This window comes from Pseudoliparis swirei, chromosome 11 (genome assembly GCF_029220125.1).
Source record: "Pseudoliparis swirei isolate HS2019 ecotype Mariana Trench chromosome 11, NWPU_hadal_v1, whole genome shotgun sequence".
NCBI classification, from domain to species: domain Eukaryota; kingdom Metazoa; phylum Chordata; class Actinopteri; order Perciformes; family Liparidae; genus Pseudoliparis; species Pseudoliparis swirei.
Window position 1 is genome coordinate 17,688,663 of NC_079398.1, and position 18,352 is coordinate 17,707,014.

An 18,352-nucleotide genomic window follows, 5' to 3' on the forward strand; every position below is an offset into this window, starting at 1 on the left:
TTTCTTTTTCTCTGCCTCACGCTCTGGATTTGGGTCTTAAACCCATACAGAGGGTTACTAAAGGTGTGTGTATATATATATATATATATATATATATATATATATATACACATATATATATATTATATATAATTTAATATATATATTATATATGATAGAATATATACATATATATTATAATATATATATATAATATATATATAATATATATATAAACACCCATCTCAAACACCTCGTTTATTAAAATGTAGTAACATTAGAGCCAGATTAAACAGTTTGGTTTGTGTTCTCACACTGAACTGATTTATAATTTAAGTATTTAGCAACTGAATAATATTCTTCTTTGGATATATAACTGTCACTTAATCATGTCCATATTATAGAAACCTTTAAAAAAAAAAATCAAATTAGGGAATAAACAATGAAGGTGAAGACTTCTTTGTGGTAAGTAAAAAAAAGGTTTTAATAGTTGTTTTTTTAAAGTACCATTCCTTACTTTTCTTGGCAGAATAATATGGGCAAATTGGGCATAAAAAGGAGATATCTCTTAAAAGAGGCATAATACTCATGAGTTGAGGAACAATGTAATCCCACAATCAATGCAAGATGAATTATAGTTAAGTTATGAATCCAAACTTTCACACACAATACATGTTCAGTTGTAATGTGGACACGGTGGCTCGTGCATCACTGTACCAATAACTAAAATAACTATAACATGGTCAAAGTGGCGCAAACACACAACAGTCGTGTTGCAAAGGCATTTTTAATAAAAACACAAAGGGGGTGTGCATATTTGTTTTAAAGGACACTGTAATAAAACAAACATGTGTTGTAATTCCCTGGCGGCCGTGACGTCAGTTTCAAAAAGAAAAATGAGGGTCTCCAGTTCATCTGAATCAGATGTGGCGGCTCTCTGTCGTCACCTGGCGGGCGCTTTGCGTCACTGACGGGAGCTTCCGGTATTTTGAGGCGTTTGAACCCCTGAACATGTGGGAGGAGATCTTGTGAGGTGAAACATTACGGAATAAAAACCGTCTCTTATGAAATGATGTTCCAGATGTGCAAAAGTAGTTTAAAAGAAGAAGAAAGTAAATGTTGTTTTAGCTCCTCAGGTCCAGGACTCTGCTTCACCGCCACTTCAGGACCAGTGGAGGGCGCTATGTCAGACGTGTGAGGAGGAGTCATCGGTTTAATCGAGTGTTAATATAAAGAGCTGGGAGCCATGATGTGGGTCATGCAAGAGGAAAGAAGTAGAGCAAGTACCCAAGTTATACAGGACAAGAGTTTAGATACGAGATAATACTTGTGTACAATTTGTGAATTTTAAAACAATTTTATGGAAAACAAATCAAGAAAAAAAGACAAAAATAATTTAACTAGGTTTTACTGCTAAGTATTGCCTGTAAAGCCAAACCAATATTTCTCTGTGGTGATTGGCTCTGGGTGATATTTATTTATCAACATCTCGGGTATAGAAATGTTGGTCTGGATCTACTTTGTGTAGCTTTCAGTGGAAAAAGAGAAGTGATTTGAGAAGTTTAGTAATTCTTATATTTAAGGGCATCTTCAATCATTTTCAACCTGGACTCTATTTCCCCATTTTTATTGGTGTTTAAGCGATGAGGTAATGGGGACCACATTTCGGGGGTTAGGGTTGTTCCAGTATTAAGACGCTATTATTTTATGACATGTACAAACAGTGGTTTTAGATAACATGTTTTTTTAAACAGATCTAAAGAAAGAAGAAAGAGGATTTTAGCTGTAAATGAATCTGAATCTTGATAAACTTGAAAAAGTTGTTAAAAACATGAGATAATTGTCTCTTAGGGGGAAAACGAGGAATCAATTCCACAACAATGATGTCATCCTAATGAAAGAGTGACCCGATCCTTCTGACAGTGGATGAAAGAAAAGTTTAAAAACACTTTAAAATGTATATTTTGACGTCTCCCTGCAGAGCGGACTCATGGCGTCAACCAAAGAAGTAAAGAAGTAAAGTGTCTCCGCCCTTCTTCAAAAATGACGTCCTCTCAATCAGGCGGGTCGTGTTATTCATAATTTATTAATTAAATACATCACGCACAAACAACGACGTCTCAACGGATTCCAACCAACGTGAACCGGGTCATATTTAGGATGTGCCCCCCCATGTGTATATTCAAGGGAACAGGATTCAAGAGAAAAGGACAACTTTGAGGCCTCACCCGTCGTAGTGCGCGCTGCATTTGCGCGACAGCGGGAGGCAGAGCTGTCGGACCCGAGCGGACGGGTCGGCAGCGAGCGCCGCCGGGCTCACGGCGTACGGGTCGTAGCCCTGGAACAGAGCGGTCCTCTCTTTGGGGCACGACAGCTCCAGGAGCCTCCGGCCGGCTGCGGCGCGTCTCGCCGCCCTGGAGACGGACCAGCATGCCGAGCGGCGCTCGCCTTCGAACTTGGGGTGGTCACGCTTTGGGGCTGAGGAGGACGAGAGGAGTCAAAATGGGACGGTCCAATATACGGGGACACACACACACACACACACACAGAATGGAACGGACTTACTGGCAAGTAGCTCGATGTGAGCTGAAGCTTTGTAGGCGATGCGGGTCGAGGTCACGACCTTTGGTTGTGGGCCCGAGGTCTCCAGAACCGGCCTTCTGCTTCTGGGTCGGGCCAGCTGACATATTCTCGAAGTGGCGACCACCGTCTGGGTCCCTGTGTTCAACTACAGGTCACCGTTCAGGACATGGGTGAGATTATCACTCACTCACTCACTCACTCACTCACGGCGGCGAGCAGCGGGCGCTCCGGCTGCCAGGCGGCGGCGGGGGTCCGAGGTCGAGCCAGACGGCTCAGTCGATCAGAGGCCACAGCACGGAGAGCCGGTTCACTCACCTCCCAGACCGGGGAACATCTGGGGGGTGAGGAAGGGGAGGAGAGGAGATGAGGAAAGAGGGAGGGAGGGAGGGAGGAGGAGAGGAGATGTGGTTAAGAGGGAGGGAGGGACGATGAGAGGAGATGAGGAAAAAGGGAGGGAAAGAGGGAGGAGGAAAAAGGGAGTGAGGGAGAGATGGGGAGGGGAGATGAGGAAAGAGGGAGGGACGAAGGGACGGGGAGAGAAGAAGAGGAAACAGAGAAGGGAATCATCACGACTCAAAGCAGACGTCGTGAAACAATAAGTCACATTTCGTCGTATCAGAACTTTGTATATTTACGTGTCTTGCGTGAAGAACTTTCTACTTTGACAGAGCTCCGCCCAGCGAGGGGTTAACTCTACAAACAACAACAACACTCAGGGTCACAGAACAACAGTGAGGGGAAGGTGTGTACATGAAGAACACAGTGGAGACCGGTACCGGTTCTGGTGGTGGATCCAGTCCGCTCTGGTGGGAGCCGGTCCAGCCAGTACACCGAACGACTGGAAGATAAGGAAATCAAATAAAGAGAGAAAGAAAGAGCGAGCGAGCAAGGTTTGTTTTCGACGTACCGGTCCGGATATCCGAGCCGGTCGGGTTTGGGTTGAGCGAGTCTCCGTATCCGAGTTGCCATGGACCTTCACAAACAACAAACAAGTGTGCATGAGGAGGATTCAATGCCGATGACTCACTGGAGAGGACGAGGCTCGTCTGTCGTTTGAGTTAAAATTAATTACAAAATCCATCCAGAGAAAATTAAATAAATTGTCTCAGTTTTTATAATAATTCCCCTTCATTCAAAAATATGTTCAGGTTCCACTAGAAAGATGTTTTCAGAACTGGCTTTTGGAAATATGAGACATCTCCCGTCTTGCATTTACATCTATATATAATTTAATTATCTGAGGAGCTGTATTGTGTATATATAAAAAAATCCCATTTGACACATTTTCATTTAAAGCAGAGCATTATTTTTATATATTTTAGGATGCGTCTTTAAACAGACGCACACATTAGTAAAGATTTTTTAAAGTTATTTTATTCTTTTTTAATATTTATTTGTGTATTTTTTATCTTGTAAGTCGTCTCTTCGTCGTTGCTACTGGCTGTGGGCCAACACACTGAATGTCGTATAACATTGACAATAAAAACCTCTTTATCACACTAAAAAGATGGTTTTCAAAATGTGAGAACGTGAATGTCAATATGAATTAAACACGTTGGGGTTTTTGACAGTTGGGCAGACGAAACAAGCAATATATAATAATAAATAATATAAACCTCATGAGATATAACTAGTTAAAAGCCCGATTTGAATTAAAAGTGGTGCACCATAAATATAAGAACCCCACGACACATTAAATCTGTATATATCCGATAACGCGCAGCACAAACTGTAGATAACGGTCATCACGGGTACCTGCTGTGAGAATCCTCTCCTTGTGGTGCCAGGCGCCTGCTGGTTGCTAGGGGCGCCTGCTGGTTGCTAGGGGATCATGTGACACCGGACAAGAAACAAGAAGGCCGTCTACAGGACTGTCTCAGAAAATTAGAATATTGTGATGAAGTTCTTTATTTTCTGTAATGCAATTCAAAAAACAAAAATGTCATGCATTCTTATTTATTACAAAATCAAAAAAATATTGCTTTTTTTTTTATTATTTTGCTATTTTGATTATATAGCTTAAGAACTCAAATATCCTATCTCTAAATATTAGAATATCATGAAAAAGTATACTAGTAGGGTATTAACAAAATCACTTGATTGTCTATAATGACAAACAACACCTGCAAGGGTTTGAGCCTTGACAAACACTCAGCTGTTATAAATCTTTTTTACTTGGTCTGAGGAAATATTAAAATGTTATGAGATAGGATTTTAGAGTTTTCTTAAGCTGTAGCATAATCAGCAATATTAAAAGAATAAAAGGCTTGCAATATTTCCAGTTGATTTGTAATGAATCCAGAATGCATATTTTTTGTTTTTTTAATTGCACAGAAAAAAATAAGAAACTTTATCACATTCTTCTTTTTTTCCTGTATATGCAGAGAAACGACCCATTTCACACATTCATGCAAAATTCAGTGACGCACAGACGATATATAAAAAAAAACAGACGGCTTTTATTTTGAAAAAAGTCATTTACATTCTTATAAAAACAGAACAGTAAATAAATCTACTAACGCTCCTTTTTAACAGTCGTGATCACACAGCCACGAGCTCTCAATTTAATACTGGAGTAATGATTCTCCACACTAGTATTGCAGGAGTGAAGTTATATAACGGTCACAGTATGTGCAGCGTTTGGCTGAAGGATGATAATCGGGTTGTTTTCGGCTCCTTCTACGGTCTAAATAAATTGAGATCATCTTTCTTTCCTTTTGTGGTCACCATAAAACATAAATAATGGCCGTCGTGCGTCTGGAAACTCCACTATAATCCCTTAATCTGGCACTATTGGATATTTATGCTCGACAGTAAAAGTGACACATCTCCATGCAGTATTCTGTATATTATCCGTATTTATATTTTACCTCAAAAGTAAGCTTAATATCAATTGTTAGAGATTTTCAGGAGTCCGTTGGTGTGAAAATAAAAAGAGGATTTCAGTGACGATACCAGTTCACAGGCGATATTCACGGAGGCACTGAGCTCCAGTGTGTTTTTTGGGGTAATGAATAGTCCAATCTCTTGCGGGCAGTTGAGGAAAAGGCGAGTAGGAAGTGGGGTAAATATGGAGTACACTGTGTATTCAGTAGCTTGCGAGCGTCAGAGCGTCTGCACGGTGACAGGGTACAGGAGCGACATGTGCTCGGCTCCTCTGATGTGCAGCTTGTGTGTGGTGTAGTAGTGGATGACCTCGGGGATGGTGGAGAAGGGGGGGCTGTTCTCCCCGAGGACGTAGCGCCCCTCTGGAGAGCGAGTGAACTTCATGTGCATGAAGCCCTTACAGCTCCTGGGAGAAGAGAGACCCATATTTAATATGGTTTGTTTTCTTTCTCATGTATCACAAATAAAAAATCGTTGTAACCGTGTAGAATTATGAAAGTTGCTACCATAGGTTTGGCTAAACTCTTGGAATGCACATTTAATAGACTCCACATATAAACATTAAAAGGGCACTTTGATAAAATAAATAAATAAATATTTTTTATAAATAAAATGTATATTTTTAAAACTTTATTTTATTAAATAATATATATATATTTTATAAATAAAATGAATAAAAAATAAAATAAATAAAATGAATAAAATAAATAAAATAAATAAAATAAATAAAATAAATAAAATAAATAAAATAAATAAAATGAATTTAATGTGAAATCTAGTAGGAGGCGGAGTTCCTACCTGAGTGAGAGCGAGTAGTCGTTCCTGCAGGTCTGGCTGTTCCTCACCAGGTACGAGTTCTCCTTGCACAGCGTCAGGAGGCTCTCGGCCTCCGAGCGGCTCAGGGACCCGTGGTACCACCTGCAGGGGGAACCACCGTGAAGGGACAACAGAAGAGACTAACTCTAGTTAACGAAGGTAACTCGTGTAAGTGTGCCGACATCTGTGGTTGAGACAAACGACAACAACGGCATCAGGCGAGGGTGAGTCGAAGCAGTTATAGAAGCCGTTTTAAATTCATAAAACATTCTTAAATCTACATTTATCTTTAAATCGATATGAAGAAGAGGGAGTTAACTGCCTTAACAAGAAGGTGAATTAATTCAAATAATGTCATGCTGAATTAATAAAGCAAAAATCTGTGGGATTATTATATAGTCAACAGTCAATAGCATTTCCCACATGCTTCAATATTTATCATTTTTAGCAGTGAGGAAAAAACATATGACTGAATTCTTTCTGAACCTGTAATGTTTTTTACTTGCAAATGCTAAATCCAATTTTTATAGAAAATCCTTTTTTGATGCCTGATCAGTAACTTCTTTTCTTGCCTTAAGTTTTCTTTTTGCTCATCGATCATATTTTAAAAGCAAAACAATGAATTGTGAGTCATTTTAATCAAAAAGGGACCAAAGCCAGGGGACACAACAAAACCCCAGTACCAGTGGCGGTGCGTCCATAGAGGGCGCTAGGGCGCCGCCCCTCTTACAATTTTGAGATAAGAAGAAAAAAAAAAATTATATATATCCTGTCAAAAAACATTATATACCAAATCATTTAAATAGTAAATCTACCGTGTTGACGCGCTAAATGTGTGTGGGAGACCGTCAGCCTGTCAACAACCACTTAAGTTAAATGTGACATAAAAAATATATCGCCACTCATCCTCACGGAGAGAAGCCCCTCCCCATTTTCGAGCAAACATTTCACGGTGGTTTCGTCAAGGACGGCTTCTCATTGGCGGATGAAACGTGAATCTTGGAGGCACAAAAATGTGCGCCCTGGCCAATGACATCGTTTCTTATTTCACGTGACTGGACTATTCGGCAAATGAGAGACCGGTATCGTTCCCTCAGCCAGAGAGCTCCATGGAGCTACGGGAGCAGGTTGCTAACGGAGCTGTTAGCTGGAGCTCAGTGAGTAATGCGCTGTTTAGTTTCCCCTGTCTGTTGTTCCAAAGGGACTGAAACTCTCTGGACTACAACGGGGGGAGGGATCTAAAGAGCTGCAGACAAGTGTAAAGCACGAATCTTGCCGCAGTTATCTAGCTTAGAGCATGAAGCTAACTCGCTAACAGCATGAAGCTAACCCTGTTTGCAGAGCAGAGCAGCAGAAGGAGACCGAACTGGCATCGAAAACACAACGAAGAAGTTCTGAAAAACAGACACATTCCCTCAAGAATAATGAAACAGGCTGGTTACAGACATGATTGACTTTAACCAGAGAGCTATTGAGAAGTTTGACCACTTTAAAGAGAGGAGCTACTTGTCTTTACAGTAGTGGGTCTGCTCTGTCACCCAATGTAACATGTGATCTCTTTCTGACTCTATTCTGCTCTGAAACTCTTTCATGTGAGGGTGAAACTCTTTTATTTTGTAAACCTCTGAAACCCAACCCAATGTTCCTTAAAGCTGCTCTGAACCTCCCATGCCCAAAGTTACAGTGTGTTGATAGTTGTTATTGGACAGTGTTGAGCACGCTGTGTTCTTGAAATAAAGCTTTGTTTTTTTACAATATTCTACTCAAAACTTCTTTTCTTCTCATTGTTGAGTGCTATTTAAATCGCGTCGCCCTACTGCGCCCCCCCCCCCCCAAAATTCACCAGCCGCCACTGCCCAGTACTGCATTAAACCTGAATGATCAATATCCAACTGGAAAGTAATTTCCTGTCTAGGCTCAACTGTCACAATATAAATCAATCACATCCAATCTCTGCCACTCGGGGTGGAAAAAAAAAACATTTTCCTAGTGGCACACACAGCACAATAAACCAAACATTACTGTTACACTGTCTTGTTGTTTAAATGAAAATACTATGAAACACTTACTACTCATAAACCTCTCTCCCAGTTTGGACCCCAATATCTGTAATATAAGTGGCCAAAAACATGTTTGGTGAGGTCACAGTTACTTTTCCACTCACACTTGTCTCTCCAGCGGCATGGATGGATCCACTCGCTCTCCCAGGCGAGGAGGCGTGTTGCCAACCAGGAGGAGCGTCGTGGAGTCAGCTGTGGCCGATGCGGTGCCCGTCTTGGTGAGCCGGGTCTGCGAGCGCTCCCGTTCCGCCCCTTCAAACTGAACTATGGCCAGACAGAAATATAGAGGTTAGTTTAAAAAAATGTTTTTAAACATACACACTTGACACTGATTTTAAGTGTATGCCAGGATGATGCCAGCTTACCTGCTAGAGCTTTTGATATGTTGTCCTTCTTCCACTCCCAGGGCTGGTCGTATTCGTCAGCGGGCCTCTCGTCATCCTGAGGCAGCCTGCTCTCTCTGCCTTCTATCTGGGCAAATCCAACCTCAACCCTCTGAGGTTGTTGTTGTTGTGCTGCTGGAGCGGCAGCAGCTCGGTGGTTGTGATGAGGCTGCTCCTCGTACGGGTTATCGTACAACTGGCCGCCATCTGCACTCCCAGACCGGTTATTCATAATGCTGTGCTGCAGTTCTGCACAGTAAACAAATGAGTAAAAAGGGACTTTTAAAAACGTTGCCTAAAACTGAAAATATGGAGCCACAACACTAAAATGTGAGAGATAAAAACATCTCATAACATACCTGAGATAATCCGTTGGGCTTCAAATGGCTCCATGTAGCTGCAGCAGTCTGTTGATGCAGATTTGGGCTCCCAGTTTGGTCTGCCCCTCGTGTCTGGACGGACATCAAAGGGATCAGAGTAGTCCTTGTCAGCGTCCGACGCTGCTGGGGCAGAAGGAATCACCTTGGGGAGGGAGAGAGAGAAACTATAAAGCACCTCACAAATGAATGAACTGGAAATATAACTCTGAGTGCAAAGGATGGAAGGAATAAAGGAGAAAAAACAAAAGGAAAGTAAAAGCAGAACACAAATAAAAACTGTCCCTTACAGGTTCCTCTGGAATAGTCTCAGGCTTTAGGAAGATTTTACCGCAGCCAAACTCCTGGGAGTCCACTTTAATAAGTCTGTGCTTGGGCGACACCACTTTCACCTGGAACATACCACATAAACAACAGTTTTAAATGTTCATAAAGCACCTCAATATTCAATGTCAAAAGGGGGATCCAAGAGAAAATACTATGGTTTATTTTTGCCAAAAAGGCACATTGAGTGAGACACTGGTAAAAACATACACGACTGTAAAAAGATGCAATGTCATACCTCCACGCCATTAGGCAGCACTGAGCCGAATGCAGGGAAATAGGGCAGGCTCACTGCGGCACTGCAGGGGCTGAAACCACCATTCCGACGCTCCTTATCCGAGTGTTGATACGGGTCCTCGAAGTCCAGCTCCTTCTGAGCTCGGTAGGCCCTCAAAATCTCACTTTCGCTGTAATCTGGCCTCGGGGGCTGTGGAGGGTCACGCCTGGTGCCAAAGTTGAGGTAGTCCTTCAACCACTTTGCCATGGATCTGGGAAAGGAGTGGGGAACGGAGAGTTTATAATAGTTAAAAGATGAAATGCTTTGATGTGTCATCCATTACGCAAACAGTTTGAGGTTAGTTCTGTTTCTTGTGGAATTGCAATGCGTGTATTTCCCTTCAGGGATCAATACAAGCTCAGTTTCACAAATATTTTCCCTATTATAAAATCGGACAAGAGTTATTTTTTTGTTGTACAAGATAAATTACCACAATATCTTGCATCAGGGCCATACACAATACATAGCTACTGGTTGACCTGACAAAAAGGAATAAAGTTGTCACCTTAAGATAAAGTTAGATTTGTAATGTTAGCCCCAATAAAGAAATAATGAAACACCAACTAAAAGCCAAAACTGTAACAGTAAGTTGGGCCTAAAAAAAGATATTATAAATAAAGCTTGATTTAGTTTACTTTATAAAATCATATGAACTTTGCTGGCGTTAATGACCATGTTCTGAGAACATGTGACAATCAAATCAACAAAAGCATATGTTTTAGAACAAAAGTCAGCAAATCACAGCAACCATTGACAATAGGTAGTTAGCATTAGGGGGGGGGGTAATAACGTCAACTGCTAAACGTTTACGGCGAACATTTACGAACGTCAACGGCTAACTCAACGTTAACGTCAACGGCTAAACGTTTACGACGGCTAACCTTTACCAACTACCGACGTTACTTCTTCACTCTCACCCTCTCTCTTCGCATTGACGGCTTCCCGTTGCAGTTATGTCCATCCGTCGGCGGGGGTCGTCGTTAACGTTTGTTGGACCTAAACATAAAACATTGTTAAACCGTGAAATCCGTTCTGCTTCCGAGCCAAGCGGGTCAGTCAGCTAATGTTAGCGGACTAGACGAAACCGTGGAGCAGGCGGTCCCCACACACACACAACACTCGCTGGCACGGCGGACCGTCTTAAAGGGGCAGTGAGAAGGTTTATGGTTGGCCGACATTAAAGCTTTCAGCGTGCAACGTTCGTTTAAACCACAGACGCAGTTCCAGTAATCTGCAACGTATCATATATATATTGTATGACTCGTCTTCTTGTGGTCTAATATATTTCCGATATCAAATGTCTCGGTTGGATTTACACCTTATTTATTGTCTTGTTGGTGCTTTCATATGGTATTTAAGCTAAACCAATTGTGTTATACGAAAGACATCATTTGAAATTACAGCCCCTGACAGTAGGAAAAGACAATAATAATATCAATACATTATTTTAATATCTACAGCTCCATATCAAAAAGCAAACTCCCAGATATCACACATCAACACTCTTACTCTGCCCTAGGAATAATGAAATTACATAAAATTGTACACACAAATGTTGAATTACATACTTTTAATACTACGAACTCAGTGGAGTTTCATAGCAAGTTTGTAGTTCCGACTTGTTTATTCTTATTATCACAGTGTTGGTATCAAAGAGACATTGGGTTGCTCAGAAATATATTTTTAAAGGAATATCCTGAAGCCCCGATAACATTGAAGATATTAAAAGAAAGGCGTTGCAAGATAACAAAGCATGTCAAGGACAAGGAGTCAAAAACAAACAGATTTTAATAAACACTCAAATATACACTCGATATTTTCACATGAAAAATGTGACTATTGTTTTCAAAGTTAAATTCTCAGCATCTGGGTTTGAACAGATGCCTACCAACACATCCACTTCTTTAGAGAAAAGGATATTTATAGCATAGACCCACAAACTGTGTTTGGATTTGTGTGCAGCAATTACAAAATGGTCCACATCATTATATTTCTCAATGCATCATTTATACAATTATGTGTCCCCGTCACTCAAAAATAATAAAAAAACACATCCCAAGCATCTTCTATTCATTCACTGTCATTGCTGTCGCTGTCTGAATACGCCCCCAGCAGGCTGAGAGAAGATGACCCATTGTGTGTGGTGACGGGCTTGGAGGCATTGTTGGAGTCCGCCCCCTTTGAATCTGTAAAACAAGACACACACACAATCGTTTCCAAAACTTTTCATGACGGAGCAAAAGAAAAATAGAAATGTACAATAAAACATCTTAAGTGGGTGCTCATTGTGGAAATATTTTTTTTAGAAAAAATAAATAAATGTACTGATGCGTTACCTGTTTGTGAAGTGGGAGCAGCAGCTGGTTTGGGTTTGTTGACGGTTGCCGCCGGTTTCTTTCGCACCACCAAAGACCCCAGAGCCCCTCGACCGCCCAGAGTCCCCACGCTCCTCTCCCAGCTCTCCAGCTTGGCCTTCTTCACTCCTCCAGTCGAGGAGGACGCCTGTGAAAACACAGCATGAAGCAATCCACTAAAAAGGTTCTGCTCATCAAGAACACAAAACAAGATACGGCTCTTTTTAAGGGCATCGTTAGTAAATACTAACACAAATTATACATTTTGCTCTTTAAGTTCTTAATTAAATTAGAGAATACTTTAAGTTGTCATGTTTTTAATTCCCACAGGAGTATACAAGGCTTGTTTCATACAGGCAAAAATAGTTACTAAATAAATTTTTAAAAAGCCATTTTGTGACGCATAGCAGTGGTTCTCAAATGGGGGGTACGTGAAGGCACTCCAGGGGGTACAGGAGATTTGTAAAACATGCATTTAAAATGAGACTCCATTAAAAAAATCAAATACAAGTCTTAGTTAATTAACAGAAATGTATATGTTCTATATTAAATCGGACACTGATGGCACAGTGCTGTGTCCGATTTAACCCGAAATGGCTAGTTAGGGGGAACTTGGCTGAAAAAATATTTCACAGGGGGTACATCACTAAAAATAGGTTGAGAACCACTGATGTATTGCATAATTAAAACATGAAATTACCTATATTTTGATAGACTATTGGCCATAATCGCCATTATAAATCTTGCAGGAACCAGAAGGCGCATCAAGAAGTTTAATGAGCTCAAGAAATCGTGAAGATTTTTTTACTTGAAATATGCAAACCGTGACAGATATTTGAAAACGTCCTTCACTGAATAGAGAACGCTCTTGACACACAGCTGCATGCGATGGGTCCCGCGTACGTACCGGCGTGTCGGCGGACTTGGCGGTCGTGAGGACGTCTGTCGGTTTGTCGGCGATGGGCTTCTCTGCCTGCGAGCTGCTGCTCTCCTCTTCCCTCTCCGAGTCGTCAGAGTCAGAGTCTCGGAGTCTTTTCACAAGGACTCGTTCCAACATGTCTCTGTGAAACACACACACACATTTAGGCCTTAATTGGTGTGTTTTTTTATGAATAGTGGTCATAGCTCCCACTGTATACTTGAATAGTGCACCATTCTTTAATTACCAATTATTACCTAATTGCGATACATCTATATGCGCCTCCCTCACTCACTTGGTCTCCCGCTCGTCTTCCTCTTTCTCCCTCTCCTTCTCCTTCTTCTCCAGGTCTCTGTACCGGTCGATCATTCCCTCAAAGTCCACCTGCGCCTGCCTCTGGTTCAGCTCCTTCAGCTCCTGCAGGTTCTCCAGCACCTCCATCTCCATCTTGGAATCCTTCGTGCGGTTCTCCAACACCTTTGGAGAGGATTGGGGGAGGCCATCAGCTCTCGTTCATTCCTAGAGGCAATTAAAAAATAAGAATAACACGTATATGACATTTAAAAACACTAACCTTCATGGGATTGTTCAGTTCCTCTTCTTCCCGATCCTGCACGACTCTTTTCTCCTGCTCCTCCACCATTTTCTCTGCTTGGAAGTTTCGGGTTGCACCGTGCTCCATTGCATAGTCAGTGTTCTCCGGGTCGGTCTGTGGTCACAACATGCAACAGGAGGTGTGAGGAACTAAACGCTTTCACAACTATTTGTATTAACTTTACACACTATTCTCTGTATCATTTTAATATCACAGATATAATCAGGGTTCTAAATACCCTCACCTTAAACGTGATCTCAGCCAGGCATCGAGTGCATTTGATGTAGAAACGAAAGATGGGAAGTCCCATGTACAGTTCGTTCATGACGGTCTCTTTGCGGGCGTTGAACTTCTTCCCCTTGTAGATGTACTCGCCGCATGTTTTACATCTGCAAACAACCAGAGTCAATGCTGAAGACCACACGGTCACATGACCCAGAGGCCAGAGGATGTGTTATGGAGGTAGCCCTGTTCCCTTAAAATACAAACAAACTAAAAAAAATACAATTATTGCCTTATCATTCAAAAGCCAGCCAGGACTCATGCTCTGATTAGCAGCCGATCACATTACCCATTTTACCAAGAGAGCTCAACGGGATCCATACTTTCTCTGTCAACTTGAAAAATACAGAGACACCATATGCAAGTTTAATTCTGACAGGGACTTCATTGAAGGCATTTTATCAGAATTGTCAACAGAAGCATTCAGAATATTCAGAATTAGACCCAGATCATTACATTAGCATTATTATTATTTTTATTGATACTGTAGCTCATTGTAAATACATCTAAATATCTGTACGTGTTTGAGTACAAAAAAACGAAAAAAACAGGTTTGAGGTCATTTAGATTCTTTCAGTGGCCACATAAAATAAACATATCAAAATGTTTTCTAACACCTGCTTTCTTAGATAAAGACACATCCCTGGGTGAAAGGACAGAGCATCTGCTTTCCCACGCAATTAAGAAAAACAGATTCCATTGAACCCTTTCTCCTCTCCCCTGAGCTGATATTCAATTCAGTGAAGCTACCACGCATTTAGGCAACTGGGAATTTGTTCCGAGATCCCAAATGTGCATGTGACGACGTCCTTGTTTATATGTTTGTATTGAACACAAGCTCCTTTAACCTGTAATGGAGCTGCCTTCACTGTGATGATAATAAGTGTGCTGCATGGATGAAAAACACAAACCTCATGTTGAATGGAGCCATCAATCTGACAACATATTGACGATCTTTAGGGAGTTTAAGTTTGGGGATTTTGGCTGGATCAAAATCCGGGGGGTAGTATTTCTGTAGAAGAAGAAAAAAAACATACAGATGTGAGATACAAAAAATCAGAATCGTTTATTTGTCAAGTACGTTGCACATGAAAAGGTGGATACCAATAAAAATAGACATTGAAAAAAGTAAGAATAACCAAATAATTAAAAAAATATCAACAGTGCAATATAAAAAAGCAGAAACATGTAATAAAACTAAAAGTAACTATGTAGGAAGTGATTGCAGCTGACACCTTATGAATTTAGCAATACAAATTCCGCAAAATAAAGAGTTGTAACAAACCTGGCAACCCAAGTGCAGTTAGCTTCAAAGCTAACTTTACCGGTGTTAACTGTCACCAAAAAGGAACATTGTTCACATACTTACATTTAATACTTTTCTTTCGGACATTGTTGCTTTTGCTGGAAACTCAACGTCGGGATAATTAGAGATTGAGAGCTTTTTCCACAACAGTGCGAGCTGTTCGTCGGCTGTACAGTCGACTTCCGGTTTCCACGTTCACTTCCGGTTTCCTTATATAAAAGGTCACGAGCTGCGCTTCAAAGTGTGGTGCTGCCCCCACGCAGCAGGGGTGAGCATCGACACCAGCAGCCGGAGAGAAAAAGTTCCCGAAGGCATAAAACACGATATAAAATAAAAGAAAATCGACAATTAGAGGAAAGTAAAAAAGACTAAAAACATTTCTTTTATATTATTAGAAGTTATGGCTCGTCTGTGTGAATTCAAGTTCAAGTTAATTTACAAAGTTGTCCTTTCTTACAGCTATTCTGCTGGTGGATCTTAAAACCATATGGCTAATTTCGATCAATGATACGAAATGCATCTAATATAAATATACTCTTGTGCTTATACTCTAAGAAGAGGAAAATAATCCCATTGGAACAATATGTTTGTTGGTAGTTTATTCAGTTGGACTCTCAGCTGCCACTATAACTGCTCTTTTGTGGTCCACAAGAACAACAACGAATAAGACAATTTCAAAGCAATATATACATTTAAAAAAAGTAATAATAACATGACATGCATACACATACATACATATATATATAATACATAATATATATGCCATCTTTTCTTGAATTCATCGTGTAAAAGTCATATAATTATACATCTCCCAGGTGAGAGGTTGTGGACAGTAGGTACGTTTGGGGTACCCTGTACATTTATGCACTCATGTAGGTACTTTGTGTCTAGAAACACTCGGCTATTGGTTGTTGCTGCCTCTGTATTGTTTTCACCGAACTTTGTTAGAGAAGCAAGTGAAGCCATTTTGTCTTTCTTTTCAGAGAGGTAGAAGCCAGGCCTAGTTTTGATATCTTGAATTTATTGCTTTGGCACAACCACAACTGTCCCAATCTCTCCCACGTCATTGAACCTTTGTCTTGTGTGTTGGAAATAAATATTATTTGAACACTTTACTCCTACTTTAGATCCTTTTCACTTATTCTTTGACTGTCCTGTGTTCGTTCCCCCCGCTTATCCCCTAGACCACAAAGGGGACGTAACACATATAAACATTATGCCAAACACCCCAAACCCGAACATTGAAACATATATTTCAGTTTCTTAATTTTCAATCTAAATTAGTTGTATACACTTTATATATTGACCGCGGCCCTCATTTCATAGCCTTGTCTTTGCATGAGACGGACTGTGTCGTTAGAGATTGTTATCAATATGGTGGAAGAATTGCCGCTGACATGGGGTCTCTGATGGGATCGGTGTAAACATAAGCTTGTCACACACGCGCACATTTAGAGGTATAAGGTTATCCCTCAGAAGGAAATTGGATCCTGATTACAGATTGGTGTCAATGAGGGTTAACCTGAGGTCTGATTTCAGCTTTGTTGAACAGAGCTGACAAGAGAAGACAAGCAGAGATGAACAGCAAACTAATAGAACATTTACAAAAGTTATACCTTCCAGAAGAAGTAAAGATTACATTTTTAAGATAAAACCTATGTGCTGCGTCCTTTTCCTTTCGGGCAGTTCCAGATCCAGTGAAAGCTTTATGATCATGGTGACTTTTCAGCTTATAACTTTAACACATCAACATGACTCATGAATGAGTCAGACGTGTGGCAGCAAAAAAAAGGCTTGATTTGCACACGATAGGCTAATATAGATTGAGATTTTTTTTAAATTGATTAAATGCTGCTAGTTTGATTCTGCACTCTGCAAACACACATTACGTGATCAAATATGTTTTTTACGAAGTGTAAATCCACCTTTCACCCTTCCCTGATGTCCATCCTGCCTTCCTGCAAGGACCCAAAAGGTGCTGAGCGGTGTCACCGGTGTTGAAACCTCCCATGAATATTTCAGAGGGTGCTGATGCTATAAAGAGGAAGAGGGGGTCCTCGTTCAGAAGACCTCCACAATCCTCCCAAAACGTCCACGGAGTTAACTGCAGACATCCCACTCTCTCTTCTCCACTGCTCCATCTCCTGGGTCAGCAGCACCATGCTCGGCGCTCGTGCTCTCCTCCTCGCGGCCACCTGCTGCTGCGCGTACTTGTGGCTCGCTCACGCAGAGGACTCCTCGATGGAGACGCGCTCCTTGGATTTCCCCCTGAAGAGCCAACAGGAGAAAGAGCTGGTGAGATATGTGTAACTTTGGGTCTTAAATGGCTTGCCACTTTAAAAGTATGAGTTTGCCGTTAGTATTATTTATTTTATGACTAATTTACATTTTGGCATGTTCTTCCTCTGCAGATCGACGCGCTGCAGGAAGTTCTCGAGAAGCTGAGAAGCAAAGAGATGCCCTTAGAGAAAAAACTGGGCTGGCTGCCTTTGGTATGTAGAATAAACTATAAAACAGCTTAATTATAAGAGAATATGTTAAGTTATAAATAATAAAAAGTTTCTATTTTGATAGTTTTTAATATTAGCTACAAATATGCTAAACGTTAAGATTTTAGACGTGATTTCTTGTATATCAGAGGCGGATTTGTCCCGTTTATAAAATGTATTTGATAGTTTGAACCTGGACATCAAAGCATAAGCTACATTCCTGACTTTGCTTGAACATTATTTATGAAACATTTGTTTTATCAGGAAAAAGAGTGAACAACCTTTATCCCCATTTCCACGAATTAATGTTTTTTATTTTTGTTTGTGTTGTTCCAGTGTGACACCAGGGAGCCGTGCGCCGTGCGTAAAGGTGCGCGTATTGGCACGCTGTGCAGCTGTCCCCGGGGCACTTCCTGTAACTTTTATATTCTCAAATGTTTGTGAAGGAAATAACAATAACAGAAAAGCAAGAAGAAACTAGCTAGAGTTCAGGAGGCAAGAAAATGAATGAAATATGTGATTAATAAAGGATTAATTTTATTTAGACTATACGTGTTATGTTTTGAAGGTTTTTGAATATAACTTGTGGCATCTTGTGAAATAACGATAAATAATGTATTTTGTCATAAAAATAAGTATCTTCCCTGTAATGTGTATTGTTGTTCCTTGGGGGGTGATAGCTACGGTTTCTAAACATTTGTAAGATAAGGTCAATGAATGCA

At 40.7% G+C, this 18,352-nt stretch overlaps 5 protein-coding genes across 5 annotated transcripts in view; 2 read left to right on the top strand and 3 right to left on the bottom strand.

The window, feature by feature from the left end:
- LOC130201187 (interferon-induced protein 44-like) overlaps nt 1-18,352 on the top strand; it is a 127,584-nt gene that overhangs the window by 89,119 nt on the left and 20,113 nt on the right. The window lies entirely within an intron of this gene.
- On the bottom strand, nt 553-3,600 carry spmap2 (sperm microtubule associated protein 2). Its single transcript, XM_056426778.1, has 6 exons — nt 3,470-3,600; nt 3,260-3,400; nt 2,770-2,896; nt 2,545-2,707; nt 2,208-2,457; nt 553-1,160 (listed from the first exon to the last, which is right to left on the bottom strand). The coding sequence occupies exons 1-6, from the start codon at nt 3,529-3,531 to the stop codon at nt 1,142-1,144; spliced, it is 762 nt and encodes a 253-aa protein (XP_056282753.1). The 5' UTR covers nt 3,532-3,600; the 3' UTR covers nt 553-1,141.
- LOC130201188 (SH2 domain-containing adapter protein F-like) lies at nt 5,005-10,776 on the bottom strand. The gene is made up of 8 exons (XM_056425954.1): nt 10,603-10,776; nt 9,647-9,896; nt 9,375-9,476; nt 9,067-9,229; nt 8,690-8,956; nt 8,429-8,588; nt 6,247-6,366; nt 5,005-5,854 (listed from the first exon to the last, which is right to left on the bottom strand). The coding sequence occupies exons 1-8, from the start codon at nt 10,644-10,646 to the stop codon at nt 5,668-5,670; spliced, it is 1,293 nt and encodes a 430-aa protein (XP_056281929.1). The 5' UTR covers nt 10,647-10,776; the 3' UTR covers nt 5,005-5,667.
- Nucleotides 11,456-15,320, bottom strand: yju2 (YJU2 splicing factor homolog). Its single transcript, XM_056425958.1, has 8 exons — nt 15,205-15,320; nt 14,747-14,847; nt 13,798-13,942; nt 13,533-13,667; nt 13,254-13,435; nt 12,947-13,100; nt 12,022-12,187; nt 11,456-11,871 (listed from the first exon to the last, which is right to left on the bottom strand). The coding sequence occupies exons 1-8, from the start codon at nt 15,226-15,228 to the stop codon at nt 11,756-11,758; spliced, it is 1,023 nt and encodes a 340-aa protein (XP_056281933.1). The 5' UTR covers nt 15,229-15,320; the 3' UTR covers nt 11,456-11,755.
- On the top strand, nt 17,302-18,074 carry LOC130201196 (cocaine- and amphetamine-regulated transcript protein-like). The gene is made up of 3 exons (XM_056425968.1): nt 17,302-17,436; nt 17,553-17,633; nt 17,967-18,074. The coding sequence occupies exons 1-3, from the start codon at nt 17,302-17,304 to the stop codon at nt 18,072-18,074; spliced, it is 324 nt and encodes a 107-aa protein (XP_056281943.1).